This window comes from Bombina bombina, chromosome 10 (genome assembly GCF_027579735.1).
Source record: "Bombina bombina isolate aBomBom1 chromosome 10, aBomBom1.pri, whole genome shotgun sequence".
NCBI classification, from domain to species: domain Eukaryota; kingdom Metazoa; phylum Chordata; class Amphibia; order Anura; family Bombinatoridae; genus Bombina; species Bombina bombina.
This window is the reverse complement of record NC_069508.1, coordinates 185,917,191-185,939,460: the sequence shown is the minus strand read 5'-3', so window position 1 is coordinate 185,939,460 and position 22,270 is coordinate 185,917,191. Positions and strand designations below refer to the sequence as shown.

The window sequence follows — 22,270 nt, the reverse complement described above, 5'->3', positions numbered from 1 at the left end:
CACCTGCTGGACATGTGGACTAGCAGTGTCACACATGACACTATTTATTTGACAGTCACTTTGAGCAATGCCAGAGGATTAAAACGAGAGTACATTCATGGCTGCTCATGACTATAGGGACAGTATCTCTATAACCCAGCAATAGCAAGGTACGTATAGCACGTACGATCACTATAATAACCTGTTGCGTAATATCCCTTTAAATAATGTGACCTCTTTTACTAAAAGTTTCTCAAAATATGATTGTTCCTCTTTTACAATAACACACTGCATATTTTCAAAGTAGAAAGACCCTTCAAAACAGGTTACATATGCACACACATTAAAGGGACAGTAAAGTCCAAATTAAGCTTTCATGATTCGTATACAGCAGCAATTTTAAACAGCTTTCCATTCCAATTGAAATTCTGTTATCAAATTTGCTTTGTTGGTATCTTTTATTGAAGAGTAAAACTAGGTAGGCTACATTGTATAGCAAAGCTACAAATAATGTTGCAAAACACTGCTGCCATAGAGTACTAAAGACACGTGCACACTCCTGAGCTCTTATGTGCTGAACTAGTTTTACTCTTCAATAAAAGATGCAAAGAGAACAAAGCAAATTTGATAACAGATGTAAATTGGAAAGTTTTTTAAAATTGCCTGCTCTATCTGAATCATGAAAGTTTAATTTTGACACTGCTATTATGATAAAAATGCTAGACTGAGCTTTTCTTTTAACCCTATTTATCGCATAAGAATAAATACTATTTAATCAATTACTGTAAGTTTTATTTAGTGATCATATCTAATTGAGAGCTAGTATATATTGTATTTTTTATGATGAAGTGCAATTAATTACAACTATTAGCTTATTTTCACTAAAACCAGATCATGTAATTTAATATTCTCACAATACCTGAGATTATTTCTATTTGTTCCTCCCTCAGAGTGCTTCAGATGGATTTTGGAAGTCGGTCGCCACTCGTGTTCCACGGGAACCACATGAGATCCGTATCCTGAACCCATATTTCATCCAGGAAGCAGCATTCAGTTTTATTGGCTTACCATTCAATAACGGATTAATGGGGAGAGGGGTAAGTAGGCACAGAACACTGCCTGAGAATTAGCAGTAACTCTAATCACCACCTAGTCTGGAAGATATCATTAGAGATGCCTTATCTTTTCCTTTACTTGTCTGTATACTTGTATCATGATTTGTTGTAATGCATCAGGCATCTATAAAGGGTGGGGTAGTAAAATAGGAACTTGATGTTGGTTTACTGAGTTTCCATCATCTGCTTTTAATGAAGGTAATTGTGTCTATTAACAAATTGTTTACTGCTGTATTAGGGTAGCTGTTCATTACAATAAATCCCCAATGTTACTTTAGAGAGGAGGAAGTCAGCTTCAAAGACCTCTATAAAATAGACCATAATCTACCACTTCTGCAAAGCTTTTGTGCAGTAATCTAGTGTGTACAACTTATAGAAGCCTTTATTTCTTTCCTACAAGTGGTGAGAGTCCACAATCCATTACTCCTGGGAATGACTCTTCTCTACCACTAGGAGGAGACAGGTTTCCAAACCCCAAGAACTCTACAAAACCCCTCCCACCTCACAAGTACCTCAGTCTTGTCTTTGCCTCCACAGGAGGTGGTCGAAGAATGAAGATGTGCATTTGATTCTTCAGAGAGAGGGGTTTTCAGATCGAGTTGAGACCGTTTCCCCTCAGAGTACAAGTTGCTTGTTGTAGGGATGTATTTGTAGTATTGGAAGTGACATATATTTTACCATTGGGGATTTAGTTGCAAGCCTTGCCAGGGGCTCGTAGGGACTTGTCCTTTGCCTGTTTGTTCATCAATAAACTCCTATTCCAGTTCCTCTGCTGTTATGTTATGCTGGTCTTGTCTTCCTACTGCTATCCTCTAGTGCCTTTTGGTAGGTACTTAGGTAGGTTATCACTCTATATGTTGTTATATGTGTATGTAGCCTTGGGACTGTCATAAATATGTTATTTGATATTTCCCCCTTTAAAGTGTTAATAGATTTATTTGTACTCACGTCCTTTTTTCGTGCATGTTCATTTTTTGAAACCTCTGTGTTTTCATGCGTGCGTATTTTGACGCATACTACCTTTTTGCGCGCATAAAATTCTATTATATATGACGTAAGTGTGACGCGCACCTCCCTTTACAGGTGTGCTGTCTAAATGCAAGATGTACTTGTCTTGTATTAGTGATTTTTTCAAATTGGAAGATTTAGAGAAACCAATTAAAACATTTTAATAATGTTCTATTAAATACTATTGTAGAAAATATAAGTGAATGCAAAATAAAAAGATCTTAGGGCTCTTGAAAGCTGTAGCTTTTGTACTGTTCCTGCTGCATGATATAGAAAGGGTGCACAAGTCTATTTGCCGCTTAATCTAAGGTAAGACTTTAAGATGACTAAGGTGTAGACTGTCCCTTTAATGTTTTTCTATAATGTTACATTAGTGCAGGAAGGAGGCGTGTGTGTGAGACAGGCTGTGTGAGAAAATGATAAAAGCAATACATTTACTGAGTATCCTGTTGTCGTACAGAAAGCGATGTGTGTGGTAAACTCACTATAAAAAATATCTTGTGTTTGAAAATACCTGTCAGAGTGTTATATATGTATCTACATCTGGAAGGTGGGTCTCCTGCGTCATTTAGAAACATTTTATTGTAGTATCTAAGCTCAGACTTATGAAAGGCTTTTTTTTCGGAATTAATAAAGAGCTAATTGAAACATATTATTGGACTTGACCTGCTGACACATTTCAGATCCTACAGGTAGATAACAATATATTTACTGTATACATCTGGAGCATGACACAAAGATGCCCCTCTCTTTCGGATTACCAACTCCCCCATATCTAGGAAAGAGAAGCGTCAGGAAGACTGATGGCTGAGCATTTGGAACCTACATTACTTAAATATGTTAAATTGGGGTCAGACAGTGGCTAAGATGTTATCTTAGCCTCAGGGTTATAAAGTGAATAGGGTTATCAAAGGGTAATTCCCCCTCTAGGGGCTACCTATCAATATAGACTCTTGACGGCAGATAACCTCCTGGTATGGATTGTTATCCGTCTACCCCAAAACCTCATTGTTTTACCTCTGACTCATCCCAAATGACGTATATTTACAGAAGAACAAACTGTGCCGCTTTAGCCATCAAATTGCAAAACGTTTAAAAAGAAAAAAAGGTCATTGACAGAAAAAGTAAATTGTCTTATTTTTCTAAGAAGACAAAGGGATAGAAAGGTAAGAAATGAAATGTGAACAACACCAAACCTTCTCAGAGGGTCAGCAGTAGCTTGTATGACACAAATTACATCTTCAGAAGCAATATGCACCACCGCCAGCTCTCTGGGCATGCATGGTGTTTGAATACTAGTTCACAGGCCCTTACAGAATATGTGAGTATGCTGCTGAAAAACAGGAATAACTTTTACTAGAAATTAGATTGCAAAAATCCTTCAATTTCAAATTGTAATGTTCCCATACACAGTTTTTTTTTTACCTTTCTATCCTATTAAAGGCATATTATATAAATAGTAAATATCAGCATTGCATTGCTAAACATCTGCATGTAAAATGTTTGAAAAGCATTTGAATCGTGTTTACAAAATTTGGAGGTTTGGGCAACCCAAAGATATAAATAGATCTACACTTTTAAAGCATTAATTAATTATGTTTAATTTGTTTTCTATCTGTTTTCCAATCCCATTCATGAACCAGATTTCCAATCCTCCTTGCATTATGGGAGTAAAAAAAAATAATACACGCCTAGAGTACGAGTTTTGTCGGTAAGGCTGTGCGTTGCTAACAAGCAGTTTTCCCTCACTGCTCACCTACAGACAACGCTGGTATTACAGGCTTTTACAAACCCGGCGTTAGCCGCAAAAAAATGAGCGGAGAGCAAAATTTAGCTCCACATCTCACCTCAATACCAGCACTGCTTACGCTAGCAGTGAGCTGGCAAAACGTGCTCGTGCACGATTTCCCCATAGGAATCAATGGGGGAGAGCCGGCTGAAAAAAAGCCTAACACCTGCAAAAAAGCTCCTAACGCAGCCCCATTGATTCCTATGGGGAAATACTTTTTATGTCTACACCTAACACCCTAACATGAACCCCGAGTCTAAACACCCCTAATCTTACACTTATTAACCCCTAATCCGCCGCCCCCAACATCGCCGACACCTGCATTATATTATTAACCCCTAATCTGCCGCTCCGGACACTGCCGCCACCTACATTATACTTATGAACCCCTAATCTGCTGCCCCCAACATCGCCGACACCTACATTATATTTCTCCAACATTGGTGTGTCCGGTCCACGGCGTCATCCATAACTTGTGGGAATATTCTCTTCCCCAACAGGAAATGGCAAAGAGCACAGCAAAAGCTGTCCATATAGCCCCTCCCAGGCTCTGCCCCCCCAGTCATTCTCTTTGCCGCTCTGAACAAGTAGCATCTCCACGGAGATGGTGAAGAGTATGTGGTGTTTAGTTGTAGTTTTTTATTCTTCTATCAAGAGTTTGTTATTTTAAAATAGTGCTGGTATGTACTATTTACTCTGAAACAGAAAGAGATGAAGAGTTCTGTTTAAAAGAGGAGTATGATTTTAGCAGCAGTAACTAAAATCAATTGCTGTTCCCACGCAGGACTGTTGAGCTGAGAGAACTTCAGTTGGGGGGAACAGTTTGCAGACTTTTCTGCTCAAGGTATGACTAGCCATTTTTCTAACAAGACTGTGTAATGCTGGAAGGCTGTCATTTTTCCCTCATGGGGATCGGTAAGCCATTTTCTTAGACTTAGAAAGAATAAAGGGCTTATTATGGGCTATTAACTGGTGGACACTCTTAAAAATCGATTGTTTATTTAAGTTATATTTTGCAAGTTTGAAGTAATTTTCACACTTTTATTGTTTGGGGAACGTTTTTATCGCCAGGCACTAGTTTAGACACCTTCCCAGTCAGGAAGGGCCTTTCACTATAGTAGGCAGAGCCTCATTTTGGCGCCATTATTGCGCAGTTACTTTTGAGTACAGTGCATGCAGCTGCATGTGTGAGGGTCTGGTATCCACTGAAAACGTTCCTAGAAGGCTTGAATTGGTATCGTATACCCCCCTGGGATTGGTGAAGTCGCAACAAAGGCTGTGGCTGGGACTGTAGTGGGGTTAAAATTGCAAACGGCTCCGGTTTCCACATTTTAAGGGTTAACAGCTTGAAAATTGGGTGCAATACTTTGAATGCATTAAGACACTGTGGTGAAAATTTGGTAAAGTTTGGATAATTCCTTCATAGTTTTTCACATATTCAGTAATAAAATGTGCCCTGTTTAACATTTAAAGAGACAGTAACGGTTTTGTTTTAAAACGGTTTTTGTGCTTTATTAACCAGTTTAAGCCTGTTTAACATGTCTGTACCTTCAGATAGATCATGTTCTGTATGTATGGAAGCCAATGTGGTTCCCCCTTCAAATATATGTGATAATTGTGCCATAGCGTCCAAACATAGTAAGGACAGTACTGTCACAAATAGTAAGGTTGCCCAGGATGATTCCTCAGATGAAGGAAGTAGAGATAGTTCTACATCATCTCCTTCTGTGTCTATACCAGTTATGCCCGCGCAGGCGACCCCTAGTACTTCTAGCGCGCCAATGCTTGTTACTATGCAACAATTGATGGCAGTAATGGATAACTCCATAGCTAATATTTTATCCAAAATGCCAGCATTTCAGAGAAAGCGCGATTGCTCTGTTTTAAACACTGTAGAGCAGGAGGGCGCTGATGATAATTTTTCTGTCATACCCTCACACTAGTGTGAAGTGGCAGTGAGGGAGGGTTTGTCAGATGGAGAAATTTCTGATACAGGAAGAATTTCTCAGCAGGCAGAACCTGATGTTGTGGCATTTAAATTTAAATTAGAGCATCTCCGCGCATTACTTAAGGAGGTGCTATCTACTCTAGATGATTGTGACAATCTGGTCATCCCTGAAAAATTGTGCAAGATGGACAAGTTCCTAGAGGTCCCGGTGCACCCTGATGCCTTTCCGATACCTAAACGGGTGGCGGACATAGTGAATAAGGAGTGGGAGAAGCCAGGCATACCCTTTGTCCCTCCTCCTATAATTAAGAAATTGTTCCCTATGGTCGACCCCAGGAAGGACTTATGGCAAACAGTTCCTAAGGTCGAGGGGGCGGTTTCTACACTAGCCAAGCGCACGACCATTCCCATTGAGGACAATTGTGCTTTCAAAGATCCTATGGATAAAAAATTGGAGGGTTTGCTTAAAAAGATTTTTGTACAGCAAGGTTACCTCCTTCAACCTATTTCGTGCATTATTCCTGTCACTACAGCGGCGTGGTTCTGGTTCGAGGAACTGGAAAAGTCACTCAGTAGGGAGACTCCGTATGAGGAAGTCATGGACAGAATTCACGCACTTAAGTTAGCTAATTCCTTTATTTTAGACGCCGCTTTGCAGTTAGCGAGGTTAGCGGCGAAAAATTCAGGGTTTGCAATTGTGGCGCGCAGAGCGCTCTGGCTAAAGTCTTGGTCGGCGGATGTATCTTCCAAGACAAAATTGCTTAATATCCCTTTCAAAGGTAAGACCCTTTTTGGGCCAGAATTGAAAGAGATTATTTCAGACATCACTGGGGGAAAGGGCCATGCCCTCCCACAAGATAGACCTTTCAAGGCTAAGAATAAGTCCAATTTTCGTTCCTTTCGCAATTTCAGGAACGGACCGGCTTCCAACTCTGCAGCCTCTAGGCAAGAGGGTAACGCTTCCCAGACTAAACCAGCTTGGAAACCAATGCAAGGCTGGAACAAGGGTAAACAGGCCAAGAAGCCTGCTGCTGCTACCAAGACAGCATAAAGGGGTAGCTCCCGATCCGGGACCGGATCTAGTAGGGGGCAGACTCTCTCTCTTTGCTCAGGCTTGGGCAAGAGATGTTCAGGATCCCTGGGCGCTAGAAATAGTCTCTCAGGGTTATCTTCTAGAATTCAAGGAACTACCTCCAAGGGGAAGGTTCCACATGTCTCACTTATCTTCAAACCAAATAAAGAGACAGGCATTCTTACATTGTGTAGAAGACCTGTTAAATATGGGAGTGATACACCCAGTTCCAACTGTGGAACAAGGTCAGGGGTTTTACTCAAATCTGTTTGTAGTTCCCAAAAAAGAGGGAACTTTCAGACCAATTCTGAATTAAAAAATTCTAAACAAATTTCTCAGAGTTCCATCATTCAAAATGGAAACCATTCGAACAATTTTACCTACAATCCAGGAGGGTCAATTTATGACTACCGTGGATTTAAAGGATGCGTATCTACATATTCCTATCCACAAAGATCATCATCAGTTCCTAAGGTTCGCCTTTCTGGACAAACATTATCAGTTCGTGGCTCTCCCATTCAGGCTAGCCACTGCTCCAAGAATTTTCACAAAGGTGCTCGGGTCCCTTCTAGCGGTTCTAAGACCAAGGGGTATTGCAGTGGCACCTTATCTGGACGACATTCTAATCCAAGCGTCGTCTCTTTCCAATGCAAAGGCTCATACAGACATTGTTCTAGCCTTTCTCAGATCTCACGGGTGGAAGGTGAACGTAGAAAAGAGTTCACTGTCTCCGTCGACAAGAGTTCCCTTTTTGGGAACAATAATAGATTCTTTAGAAATGAAGATCTTCCTGACAGAAGTCAGAAAGTTAAAGCTTCTAAAAGCTTGTCAAGTTCTTCACTCTATTCTGCAGCCTTCCATAGCTCAGTGCATGGAAGTAGTAGGGTTGATGGTTGCAGCAATGGACATAGTTCCTTTTGCTCGAATTCATCTAAGACCATTACAACTGTGCATGCTCAAGCAGTGGAATGGGGACTATACCGACTTGTCTCCAAAGATTCAAGTAGACCAGATGACCAGAGACTCACTCCGTTGGTGGTTGTCCCAGGATCACCTGTCTTAGGGAATGAGTTTCCGCAGACCAGAGTGGGTCATTGTCACGACCGACGCCAGTCTATTAGGCTGGGGCGCGGTCTGGGATTCTCTGAAAGCTCAGGGTTTATGGTCTCGGGAAGAGTCTCTTCTCCCGATCAACATCCTGGAACTGAGAGCGATATTCAATGCTCTCCGGGCTTGGCCTCAACTAGCGAAGGCCGGATTCATAAGATTCCAGTCAGACAACATGACGACTGTAGCTTACATCAACCATCAGGGGGGAACAAGGAGTTCCTTGGCGATGAGAGAGGTATCCAAAATCATCAATTGGATGGAGGATCACTCCTGCCACCTATCTGCAATCCACATCCCAGGAGTAGACAACTGGGAGGCAGATTATCTGAGTTGTCAGACTTTTCATCCGGGGGAGTGGGAACTCCACCCGGAGGTGTTTGCCCAGTTGACTCAATTATGGGGCATTCCAGACATGGATCTGATGGCGTCTTGTCAGAACTTCAAGGTTCCTTGCTACGGGTCCAGATCCAGGGATCCCAAGGCGACTCTAGTGGATGCATTAGTGGCGCCTTGGTCGTTCAACCTAGCTTATGCGTTTCCACCGTTCCCTCTCCTTCCCAGGCTTGTAGCCAGGATCAAACAGGAGAAGGCCTCTGTAATTCTGATAGCTCCTGCGTGGCCGCGCAGGACTTGGTATGCAGACCTGGTGAATATGTCATCGGCTCCACCATGGAAGCTACCTTTGAGACAGGATCTTCTAGTACAAGGTCCATTCGAACATCCAAATCTAGTTTCTCTGCAGCTGACTGCTTGGAAATTGAACGTTTGATTTTATCCAAGCGTGGGTTTTCAGATTCAGTGATAGATACTCTGGTCCAAGCCAGAAAACCTGTGACTAGAAAGATTTACCATAAAATATGGAAAAGATATATCTGTTGGTGTGAATCCAAGGGATTCTCCTGGAGTAAGATTAAAATTCCTAAAATCCTCTCCTTTCTCCAAGAAGGTTTGGATAAGGGATTGTCAGCGAGTTCTCTAAAAGGACAGATTTCTGCTTTATCTGTCTTGTTACACAAACGACTGGCAGCTGTGCCAGATGTACAAGCTTTTGTACAGGATTTGGTCAGAATCAAGCCTGTTTACAGACCCTTCACTCCTCCTTGGAGTCTAAATTTAGTTCTTTCAGTTCTTCAAGGGGTTCCGTTTGAACCCTTACATTCCATAGATATCAAGTTACTATCTTGGAAAGTTCTGTTTTTGGTTGCGATTTCTTCTGCTAGAAGAGTTTCTGAATTATCTGCTTTGCAGTGTGATCCACCCTATCTGGTGTTCCATTCAGATAAGGTTGTTTTGCGTACCGAGCCTGGTTTTCTTCCAAAAGTTGTTTCCAACAAGAATATTAACCAGGAAATAGTTGTTCCTTCTTTGTGTCCGAATCCAGTTTCAAAGAAGAAACGTTTGTTACACAATTTAGATGTAGTCCGTGCTTTAAAGTTCTATTTAGAAGCAACAAAGGATTTCAGACAAACTTCTTCTTTGTTTGTCGTTTATTCTGGTAAGAGGAGAGGACAAAAAGCTACTGCTACCTCTCTTTCTTTCTGGCTGAAAAGCATCATCCGATTGGCTTATGAGACTGCCGGACGGCAGCCTCCTGAACGAATCACAGCTCATTCTACTAGGGCTGTGGCTTCCACATGGGCCTTCAAGAACGAGGCTTCTGTTGATCAGATATGTAAGGCAGCGACTTGGTCTTCTCTACACACTTTTGCCAAATTCTACAAATTTGATACTTATGCTTCTTCGGAGGCTATTTTTGGGAGAAAGGTTTTGCAAGCCGTGGTGCCTTCTGTTTAGGTAACCTGATTTGCTCCCTCCCTTCATCCGTGTCCTAAAGCTTTGGTATTGGTTCCCACAAGTTATGGATGACGCCGTGGACCGGACACACCAATGTTGGAGAAAACAGAATTTATGCTTACCTGATAAATTACTTTCTCCAACGGTGTGTCCGGTCCACGGCCCGCCCTGGTTTTTTAATCAGGTTTGAAAAATTTCTTTCTCTATACACTACAGTCACCACGGCACCCTATAGTTTTTCCTTTTTTTCTCCTAACCGTCGGTCGAATGACTGGGGGGGCGGAGCCTGGGAGGGGCTATATGGACAGCTTTTGCTGTGCTCTTTGCCATTTCCTGTTGGGGAAGAGAATATTCCCACAAGTTATGGATGACGCCGTGGACCGGACACACCGTTGGAGAAAGTAATTTATCAGGTAAGCATAAATTCTGTTTTATTAACCCCTAATCTGCCACCCCCAATGTCGCTGCAATCTAACTACATTTATTAACCCCTAATCTGCCTCCCCCAATGTCGCCGCCACTATATTAAGTTAATAATATTATAAGTTATTATACTAAGTTATTAACCCCTAAACCTAAGTCTAACCCTAACACCCCCATAACTTAAATATAATTTAAATGAATCTAAATAAATTTTCCTATCATTAACTAAATTATTCCTATGTAAAACTAAATACTTACCTATAAAATAAACCCTAAGCTAGCTACAATATAACTAATAGTTACAGTGTATCTAGCTTAGGATTTATATTTATTTTACAGGCAAGTTTGTATTTATTTTAACTAGGTACTATAGTTACTAAATAGAATGCAGGATACAGAGATGGCGCTCTGATAGAAAGGAAAGTTGCTTAGAAAGTGCTTTCTGCACAATGAAGGATTCCAGGCAGCAGGGTATAAAATAAAACCGAACTTTATTCCAAAAATTAAAAAGGACAAAACCAGGATGTCCGATACAGAGCCAGCAGTGACTATAGCAATCAGGCAAGTGAGCAGATCCCCATGCAGACATGTTTCGTTCACCAGGTGCACTTGTTCACCGCTTACCTGGGGATCAGCCCATCCGCCCCTTTAAGGCTGAGCTAAACGTCTTTGGAGATGGTAATCCATTTAAAGAAGAGATAATTCAATATCATCGCTATATTGATGATCTGTTCTTCATCCTGGACTGTGATGCTACCAGGGCAGATCTTTTCTGTCAATATCTCAATTGTAACCAGCAAGGCATTGAATTTACTGGCACACACAGTCAAAGCAGTGTGGATTTCCTGGACCTCACTGTCCAGGGTGGAGAAGTTGGGTCTCTCATCCAAACCAAAATGTACAGTAAGGAAACTGCGGGTAACACCCTGCTAAAATTTGAATCTTGTCATCCTCGTCATGTATTGAGAGGGATACCTAAAGGGGAATACATCCGCATTAAGAGAAACTGCTCCAAAGAAGGTGAATATCAGCGCCAGGCTAGTGAGGCCACAAATAGATTCAAACAGCGAAGGTATAGAGATGGTATTCTTCTAGCAGCAAAAGAAGACGTAGATCAGATTCCCAGAGAACAGTTACTTCAATATAAGCCTAAGAAACACAAAGTTGACAAAGATGATATGAGCAAGATCAAATTTATTACTACATATAGTGTAGAATACACCAAAATAGGTAGTATAATCAAAGAATCTCTTCCCATTTTGTACTCTGATCCAATCATTAAAGAAATTCTAGACTCAGGATGTGAGTTCGTTCCAAAGAGAACAAAAACTTTAGCTAATTATTTATCGCCCTCAGATATAAAACCTACAAAAAACAAATGCTGGTTGAAACAGAAGAAGGGATGCTTCAAATGTCGTCGTCCCATATGCAAAACATGTAGTTTTGTACATGAGGGTGATAAATTTGTATCCAGTACAACTAATATGGAGTATGATATTAGATTTTTTATTAATTGTGCTACATGTCGTCTATCTTCTTACCTGTGACCTTTGTAAAATTCAATATACAGGGAAAACCAAAAGGTCCCTAAAAGATAGGTTTTTGCAACACCTTAGGTCTATTGAAGATGAAGATAGCGACACACCTGTGTCAAGACACTTTAAAACAAAACACAATTCAGATGTTTCTTCTCTTAAAATACAGGCAATTGACCATGTCACTAGATGGAAGAGAGGAGGTAATAGGGAAACTCTGTTGAACAAAAAGGAGATTTTTTGGATGTTTAGATTACAAACTAGTGAACCTGAGGGGTTAAATATCAGACGTGATCTAGATGTGTTTACTTAATTCTACAACATCAGCATAGGCCACTGAGAGTAGTGTCTTCTCAAACAAAAACTTAAATACCACAAACTAAATTGACATTAAGATGCAGCACTTATATTTTGTTTTCACTTTAAATCTATCTTGTTTATTTTTGTAGTGACTATACAATAAGCTGCGCTCTTTGAATGTGTTATTTGTAAATAATTTACACTATGTGGAATTGGTTTTATTACGCCATAAATGTTTTCCTTAGAAAAACAGGGAGAGGATATATACTTAAATGACTATAGGATTTTATCCACTGCTAATTTGTATTTTCTGAAATGTTGAGAAACTTGCTTGCCTGTCCTGTGGATATAGGTATCCAATCAGGTACTTAACTACTGTGATGTCATGATTTAGCTCAGCCTTAAAGGAGCGGATGGGCTGATCCCCAGGTAAGCAGTGAACAAGTGCACCTGGTGCACGAAACATGTCTGCATGGGGATCTGCTCACTTGCCTGATTGCTAGAGTCACTGCTGGCTCTGTATAGGACATCCTGGTTTTGTCCTTATTAACTTTTGGAATAAAGTTCGGTTTTATTTTATACCCTGCTGCCTGGAATCCTTCATTGTGCTGAAAGCACTTTCTAAGCAACTTTCTTTTCTATCAGAGCGCCATCTCTGTATCCTGCATTCTATCTCTGTTTGGGGCGTGTGTTGCAGACATGCCTGAAGTGGCAGCCTTTCTGATTGGATGACAACAGGGGTGTGTCCCCCGCCCACTCTCCATTGTGCCGGGCTACGTTCAATACACAGGGCTGCGGGAGGAGCGCAGACTACACAGTGAACTGTCTATACTTATAGTTATTAAATAGGTATTAACTATTTAATAGCTACCTAGTTAAAATAAATTCAAATTTACCTGTAAAATAAATCCTAACCTAAGTTACAATTACACCTAACACTACACTATAATTAAATTAATTACCTAAACTAACTACAATACAATTGAAAAAAATTATCTAAAGTACGAAAAAAACAAACACGAAATTACAGAAAATAATAAAATAATTGCAAGTTTTTAAAACTAATTACACCTAATCTAATCCCCCTAATAAAATAAAAAAGCCCTCCAAATTAATAAAAAATCCCTACCCTATACTAAATTACAAATAGCCCTTAAAAGGGCCTTTTGCATGGCATTGCCCCAAAGTAATCGGCTCTATTACCTGTAAAAAAAAGTACAATACCCCCCCAACATTAAAACCTACAACCCACACACCCAACCCTACTCTAAAACCCACCCAATACCCCCTTAATAAAACCTAACACTAACCCCTTGAGGATCACCCTACCTTGAGAAGTCTTCATCGAAGCCGGGAAGAAGAGGTCCTCCAGACGGGCAGAAGTCTTCATCCAGGTGGCATCTTCTATCGTCATCCATCTGGCGCGGATCGGCTCCATCTTCAAGACATCCGACGCGGAGCATCCTCTTCCAACGAAGTCCAACTGAAGAATGAAGGTTCCTTTAAATGACGTCATCCAAGATGGCGTCCCTTGAATTCCGATTGTCTGATAGAATTCTTTCAGCTAATCGGAATTAAGATAGAAAAAATCCTATTGGCTGTTTTAGCACTTTAGTTAAGAGTTTTATGTTACGGTGTTAGCCCATAAAACTCTTAACTACTGACTTTTAAATGCGGTATCAGTCTTGACAGGAGAGGGTGTACCGCTCACTTTTTGTCAGACTCGTAATACCGGCGTTATGCAAGTCCCATAGAAAATATAGGATACGCAATTGGCGTAAGTGGATTTGCGGTATTTTTAACCTCTTAACGCTGCTTTTTAACCCTAACGCACAACTCGTAATCTAGCCAACAGTATTTTGTTTTTAAATTTTAATATCTCAGAACCTATTTAAACAGTTAACTTCACCCAGTTCAAACATGAAATTTCACCCAGGTTCATTAATCATATCCACAGATTTAAGCATTTTGTGTGGCTCTTTATAAAGATTATACAATTTGACGTACATGTTTATAAACAATAACGATTGTTCTTAATCTCAGGAGGCGTGCACTCATATATACAATGAATATGATAATTATGAATAATCCACAAAATGCTTGTTTATTAGTGTATTATCTTTATACTACGCACCATGGTGCGTATTTTTATTTACAGACTGATCTTCTAATATTTCTAAGTAAACTGAGATTTGACATTTTACAAGCCTTACGTCAATGATTTAAATCCTTCTTAGCTGCAATGTTATCCGACTGTCTTCAATGCGCCCTATAATACTCTTACTAGGGTTGTTATTTGTCATATTTGTTAAAGAAATATATAAAATTCAATCTTTTTAAAACAGTGAGTTAAATTAACAATAATTCTGTTAAACAGATTAAAGAACTGATTAGTTATAGATTGCCCATGGATGTACATTTCAGATGTGCTTTAATCAAAAGGAATTTAAAAGTCAATACATTTTGATTTAAAAAAAAAATCTTGATTGACTAAAATCTGTGCTGCAAGATGGAGAACACTCAGTGTCTCATCTCATACTTTTCTATCATTAAAGGGGATAGTTACCTGACAGGTAAATAGCGATCCCTGAAGGCACCATGCTCTTATCTTCTACTTATTCTAATATATAAAAGATCTAATATAATTGTCACCAAACACAAGTAAATGTCTGGCTATTGATATTCCATTTCAAGTGCTAGGTATACATGTCTCTTAATGATTGTACCAGATGACTCAGGATCTCTATTTCAATCATCAAATTTCATTCACTCCATATACCCCAATCCATACGAGGAAGGTATCTGTTGTAATGAAAAAGACAATGTTACAACATGTATATGATGCTCAGATTACCTTTTGTTGTATAGCTGCACAATTATGTCGAGAACAGCATTAATTAGTAAACAATATAACAGGAAAATGTAGTTAAACTTGAAAAAATTATTTTGTCACAGGATTTCAAAGGGACTTTCAACACGGAAATTCACAGGTATTTCGTAGCAAAATATACATGAGCAAAGCTAATTAATTAATTGATTAATTAATTAATTACTGTTGATTGCTGTCTAATGTATTTAAATGTTTGTTTGATTTTTTTTTACTTAGGTCTTCCAATAATATTAATTCACAACGTGTGCCATTTCCAATTTCATATAATATTGAGTAATTTTATAATTTAATGTCCAGACACTAATTTAATTTGAGCAAAAATGTCATAATTTAGATTTATGATTGGTGGAATACTTTTTTTTATAAAACTAAATTAAAAAAAACCCATAAAAAATGAAATAGAACTATTGAGCTCCAGGAACAAGAGTTGAATATTAAAGGGACATACTACTCTAAAATGTTTATTTTTTATAAAGATAATCTCTTTATTACCCATCCCCCGGTTTTTCATAACCAACACAGTTATATTAATACACTTTTTACCTCTGTTATTACCTTGTATCTAAGTCTCTGCAGACTGCCCCCTTATCTCAGTGCTATTTACAAACTTGCATTTTAGCCAATCAGTGGTGACCCCTGAATAACTCCACGGGAGTGAGCACAGTGTTTTCTATATGGCAGACATGAACTAGCAGTGTCTTGCTGTAAAATGCTATAAAAATGCACTGGGATTAAAGGCGTTCTGTAAAGGTTATAAAGTGTATTCATATTACTATCGGCTTGATTTAGAGTTCTGCGGCCAAAGGGGTGCGTTAGCTACGCGTGCTTTTTTTCTCCTGCACCTTTTAAATACCGCTGGTATTTAGAGTTCACAGAAGGGCTGCGTTAGGCTCCATAAAAGGGAGCGTAGAGCATATTTCCCGCCACTTCAACTCTCGATACCAGCGGTGCTTATGGACGCGGACAGCTTCAAAAACGTGCTCGTGCACGATTCCCCCATAGGAAACAATGGGGCTGTTTGAGCTGAAAAAAAACCTAACACCTGCAAAAAAGCAGCGTTAAGCTCCTAACGCAGCCCCATTGTATCCTATGGGGAAACACTTCCTAAGTCTGCACCTAACACCCTAACATGTACCCTGAGTCTAAACACCCCTAGCCTTACACTTATTAACCCCTAATCTGCTGCCCCCTGCATATTATTATTAACCCCTAATCTGCCGCTCCGTACACCGCCGCAACCTACATTATACCTATGTACCCCTAATCTGCTGCCCCTAACACCGCCGACCCCTATATTATATTTATTAACCCCTAATCTGCCGCCCCCGCTATCGCTGACACCTGCATATTATTATTAACCCCTAATCTGCCGCTCCATACACCGCCGCAACCTACGTTATCCCTATGTACCCCTAATCTGCTGCCCCTAACATCGCCGACCCCTATATTATATTTATTAACCCCTAATCTGCCGCCCCCAACGTCGCCTCCATCTACCTACAATTATTAACCCCTAATCTGCCGACCAGATCTCACTACTACTCTAATAAATGTATTAACCCCTAAAGCTAAGTCTAACCCTAACACTAACACCCCCCTAACTTAAATATAATTTAAATCTAACGAAATAAATTAACTCTTATTAAATAAATTATTCCTATTTAAAGCTAAATACTTACCTGTAAAATAAACCCTAATATAGCTACAATATAAATTTTAATTATATTGTAGCTATTTTAGGATTAATATTTATTTTACAGGCAACTTTGTAATTATTTTAACCAGATACAATAGCTATTAAATAGTTAATAACTATTTAATAGTTACCTAGTTAAAATAATTTCAAAATTACCTGTAAAATAAATCCTAACCTAAGTTACAATTAAACCTAACACTACACTAGCAATAAATAAATTAAATAAACTACCTACAATTATCTACAATTAAACCTAACACTACACTATCAATAAATTAATTAAATACAATACCTACAAATAAATACAATTAAATAAACTAACTAAAGTACAAAAAATAAAAAAGAACTAAGTTACAAAAAATAAAAAAATATTTACAAACATTAGAAAAATATTACAACAATTTTAAACTAATTACACATACTCTAAGCCCCCTAATAAAATAACAAAGACCCCCAAAATAAAAAAATGCCCTACCCTATTCTAAAATTAAAATAGAAAAGCCCTTTTACCTTACCAGCCCTGAAAAGGGCCCTTTGCGGGGCATGCCCCAAAGAATTCAGCTCTTTTGCCTGTAAAAAAAAACATACAATACCCCCCCCCCAACATTACAACCCACCACCCACATACCCCTAATCTAACCCAAACCCCTCCTTAAATAAACCTAACACTAAGCCCCTGAAGATCTTCCTACCTTGTCTTCACCATGTCAGGTATCACCGATCGCTCCAGGATCCGAAATCTTCATCCAAGCCCAAGCGGGGGCTGAAGATGTCCATGATCCGGCTGAAGTCTTCTATCAAGCAATGGCTGAAGAGGTCCAGAAGAGGCTCCAAAATCTTTCTCCTATCCGGGCAGAAGAGTAGATCCGGACCGGCAACCATCTTCTTCAAAGCGGTGACAAGCGACTCCATGTTGAAGACCTCCGTCGCGGATCCATCCTATTCTTGCGACGTCCTAAGTCCGAATGAAGGTTCCTTTAAATGACGTCATCCAAGATGGTGTCCCTCGAATTCCGATTGGCTGATAGGATTCTATCAGCCAATCGGAATTAAGTTAGGGAAAATCTGATTGGCTGATTGAATCAGCCAATCAGATTGAGCTCGCATCCTATTGGCTGTTCCGATCAGCCAATAGAATGCGAGCTCAATCTGATTGGCTGATTGGATCAGCCAATCGGATTGAACTTGAATCTGATTGGCTGATTCCATCAGCCAATCAGATTTTTCCTACCTTAATTCCAATCGGAATTCGAGGGACGCCATCTTCATTCGGACTTAGGACGTCGCAAGAAGAGGATGGATCTGCGACGGAGGTCTTCAACATGGAGCCGCTTGTCACCGCTTTGAAGAAGATGGTTGCCGGTCCGGATCTACTCTTCTGCCCGGATAGCATGAAGACTTTGGAGCCTCTTCTGGACCTCTTCAGCCGTCGCTTGATAGAAGACTTCAGCCGGATGATGGATCTCCAGCCCCCGCTTGGGCTTGGATGAAGATTTCGGAGCCATCGGTGATACCTGGCATGGTGAGGACAAGGTAGGAAGATCTTCAGGGGCTTAGTGTTAGGTTTATTTAAGGGGGGTTTGGGTTAGATTAGGGGTATGTGGGTGGTGGGTTGTAATGTTGGGGGGGGTATTGTATGTTTTCTTTTTACAGGCAAAAGAGCTGAATTCTTTGGGGCATGCCCCGCAAAGGGCCCTTTTCAGGGCTGGTAAGGTAAAAGAGCTTTTCTATTTTAATTTTAGGGTAGGGCATTTTTTTATTTTGGGGGTCTTTGTTATTTTATTAGGGGGCTTAGAGTAGGTGTTATTAGTTTAAAATTGTTGTAATATTTTTCTAATGTTTGTAAATATTTTTTTATTTTTTTGTAACTTAGTTCTTTTTTATTTTTTGTACTTTAGTTAGTTTATTTCATTGTATTTATTTGTAGGTATTGTATTTAATTAATGTATTGATAGTGTAGTGTTAGGTTTAATTGTAGGTAATTGTAGGTAGTTTATTTAATTTATTTATTGATAGTGTAGTGTTAGGTTTAATTGTAACTTAGGTTAGGATTTATTTTACAGGTAATTTTGTAATTATTTTAACTAGGTAACTATTAAATAGTTATTAACTATTTAATAGCTATTGTACCTGGTTAAAATAATTACAAAGTTGCCTGTAAAATAAATATTAATCCTAAAATAGCTACAATATAATTATAATTTATATTGTAGCTATATTAGGGTTTATTTTACAGGTAAGTATTTAGCTTTAAATAGGAATAATTTATTTAATAAGAGTTCATTTATTTCGTTAGATTTAAATTATATTTAAGTTAGGGGGGTGTTAGTGTTAGGGTTAGATTTAGCTTTAGGGGTTAATACATTTATTATAGTAGCGGTGTGGTCCGGTCGGCAGATTAGGGGTTAATAATTGTAGCTAGGTGGAGGCGACGTTGGGGGCGGCAGATTAGGGGTTAATAAATATAATATAGGGGTCGGCGGTGTTAGGGGCAGCAGATTAGGGGTACATAGGGATAACGTAGGTTGCGGCGGTGTACGGAGCGGCAGATTAGGGGTTAATAATAATATGCAGGGATCAGCGATAGCGGGGGCGGCAGATTAGGTGTTAATAAATATAATATAGGGGTCAGCTGTGTTAGGGGCAGCAGATTAGGGGTACATAGGGATAACGTAGGTTGCCGCGGTGTAAGGAGCGGCAGATTAGGGGTTAATAATAATATGCAGGGGTCAGCGATAGCGGGAGCGGCAGATTAGGGGTTAATAAATATAATATAGGGGTCGGCGGTATTAGGGGCAGCAGATTAGGGGTAAATAGGTATAACGTAGGTGGCGGCGGTGTGCGTTCGGCAGATTAGGGGTTAGAAAATTTTAATAGAGTGGCGGCGATGTGGGGGGACCTCGGTTTAGGGGTACATAGGTAGTTTATGGGTGTTAGTGTACTTTAGAGCACAGTAGTTAAGAGCTTTATAAACCGGCGTTAGCCCAGAAAGCTCTTAACTACTGACTTTTTTCTGCGGCTGGAGTTTTGTCGCTAGATTTCTAACGCTCACTTCAGCCAAGACTCTAAATACCAGCGTTAGAAAGATCCCATTGAAAAGATAGGATACGCAAATGGCGTAGGGGGATCTGCGGTATGGAAAAGTCGCGGCTGCAAAGTGAGCGTTAGACCCTTTCCTGACTGACTCTAAATACCAGCGGTAGCCCAAAACCAGGGTTAGGAGCCTCTAACGCGGGTTTTGATGGCTACCGCCAAACTCTAAATCTAGCCGTATGTTAGTTGTAGAAAGCTGGGGAATGGGTAGTAAAGGCATTATCTAACTTTTTAAAAATTTAGGAATAGGCTTCCCCTTTAATTATAAGCTGCTGTGATCCACAACCTATAAATAAAACTAAAGCAAAAGGTGGATTTACAGTATATATTATAAACTATAATTTATTTATAATATATATAATTTATAATATAACTCACTTAAAAAATGGAACCAAATGCATACTCAACAGCTTGCTATGTATTTGTTTTTAAAAAAAAGTATGTGTGATAAAATTTCTTCAATTGTCAAATTATTGTCTTCATACAAATCATCTTCATTCAAACAGTCTAACCAAAAACATTCAGCAACTTTCTGCAAATCCATGAATTCCAGTGGGAGTTAAAACATTAAACTGTCAGCTACATCAACAGTATTAACTAAATAAGAGAACAAGAGTACAGTATTAAAGGGACATTAAACACTTTGAGATATTAATATAAAATTTTTAATTACATGTAGTAAAACAACTTTTCAATATACTTTCATTGTTTATTTTGCTCCCTTTCCTGCAATTTAACTCTGAATATTGTGGGCTTCCCAAATTCCTGTTAAAAGTGGAAGTGCAGACACAGCTGTAATCTACACAGTTATTGGTTCCACACTCTAGTAAGCCATTTATAACTGTCTTTAATTGGCCTTAGCAGAAAAAGAAATCTAAGTTACAATATGGTGGCACCCACTGCTTTATGAACATTAGAATGTTACCCTTATTTTTTCAATATTTAAAAAAACTAATGTTATTTTAAAACCTATGTCTTAGAGGAGGTAATCTTAACAACAAAAAACTTTACAACACAACTTTCTAACCTTATTCAAAAACGCCTTCCCCACATGGTATCCTGCCCTGACCTTGCTACAAACCACTATAACAATACTCTCTCCTCTGCACTCGACACCCTTGCTCCTCCACAAATACGCAAAACCCCACATCGTCAGCTCCAGCCCACTCTCAGCAAACATGCTATCTACAAAAATGCTCCTGTGCTGCTGAACATGCCTGGAGGAAATCCCACTCTGAACCCGATTTCCTACACTATAAGTTCATTCTTTATTCTTACTCCTCTGCCCTTCACTTAGCCAAGCAAAACTACTTCTCTTCTCTCATATCTTCTCACTCCTCAAACCGTAAATGTCTCTTCTCCACTTTCAACACTCTCCTCTATCCACCTGCGCCACCACCTTCTCACTTTAGTGCTCAAGACTTGGCAGACTACTTTTTCAACAAAACACTTACCATCCGAAGTAATATCCCACCACAAGACTGCAACCTTCCATCTCTGCCCCCGGTCACTCCCTCCAACACTCTCAGTACCTTCCCACCACTGAGAATGAAGGGAGTTCCCTAATATCTTCCTCACACCCCACTACCTGCCCACTTGACCCTATCCCTTCACATCTAATACCTTCTCTGTCTTCTACCCTGACCCCAGCTCTTACATATTCAACCGATCCCTCACTACTGGTTCATTTCCATCATCCTTCAAACATGCAAAGGTCACTCCCATCCTCAAAAAACCCTCCCTCGACCCCAATTCTCCTGCAAACTACCGCCCCATATCACTGCTTCTGCTAGCTTCTAAAGTCCTGGAAAAACTAGTTTTTGATCGCTTAACACACTTCCTACCTTCCAACTCATTGCTTGACCCCCTGCAATCTGGCTTCAGTCAACAACACTCAACTGAGACTGCCCTCACCAAGGTTACTAACGTTCTTCTTTCTGCTAAAAACAATGGCCACTATTCTATACTTATCTTACTTGACCTGCCTGCTGCCTTTGACACTGTTGACCATCCCCTCCTCCTACGGACTCTCAGCTCCCTTGGGCACTGTGACATTGCCCTCTCCTGGATCCACTCTTATCTCTCTAATAGGTCCTTTTCTGTCTCATATCCTGGTGACTCCTCCTCTCCATTGCCTCTGTCTGTTGGAGTACCTCAAGGCTCTGTTCTAGGCCCTCTACTCTTCTCTATTTATACTTCCTCACAGGGTAAACTTATCAGTAGCTATGGCTTCAACTATTACCTCTATGCTGAAGATACTCAGGTCTACCTATCCACCCCTGCACTCTCTACTTCTGTCCTTTCCACATCAGCGACTGCTTATCTGGCATTTCTTTGTGGATGACCTCTCACCACCTAAAAATCAAGTCCAAGACTGAGCTTCTTCTAATCCCCCCCATCTAATTCTACTCCAGTTTCTAACTTTACTATCACTGTTGGTGACACCACTATCTCCCCATCACCCCAAGTCCACTGCCTAGGAGTTACACTTGACTCCAATCTGTCCTTCATACCCCAC

General features: G+C 39.8%; 1 protein-coding gene across 5 annotated transcripts in view; it reads left to right on the top strand.

The window, feature by feature from the left end:
• The window catches only part of ST3GAL3 (ST3 beta-galactoside alpha-2,3-sialyltransferase 3), an 864,582-nt gene that overhangs the window by 815,561 nt on the left and 26,751 nt on the right, over positions 1-22,270 (top strand). For all 5 annotated transcript variants that reach the window (XM_053693591.1, XM_053693588.1, XM_053693592.1 and 2 more), the window contains one exon: positions 930-1,076. In XM_053693591.1, coding sequence (XP_053549566.1) covers positions 930-1,076 — 147 coding nt within the window. The remainder of the gene's footprint in view (positions 1-929; positions 1,077-22,270) is intronic.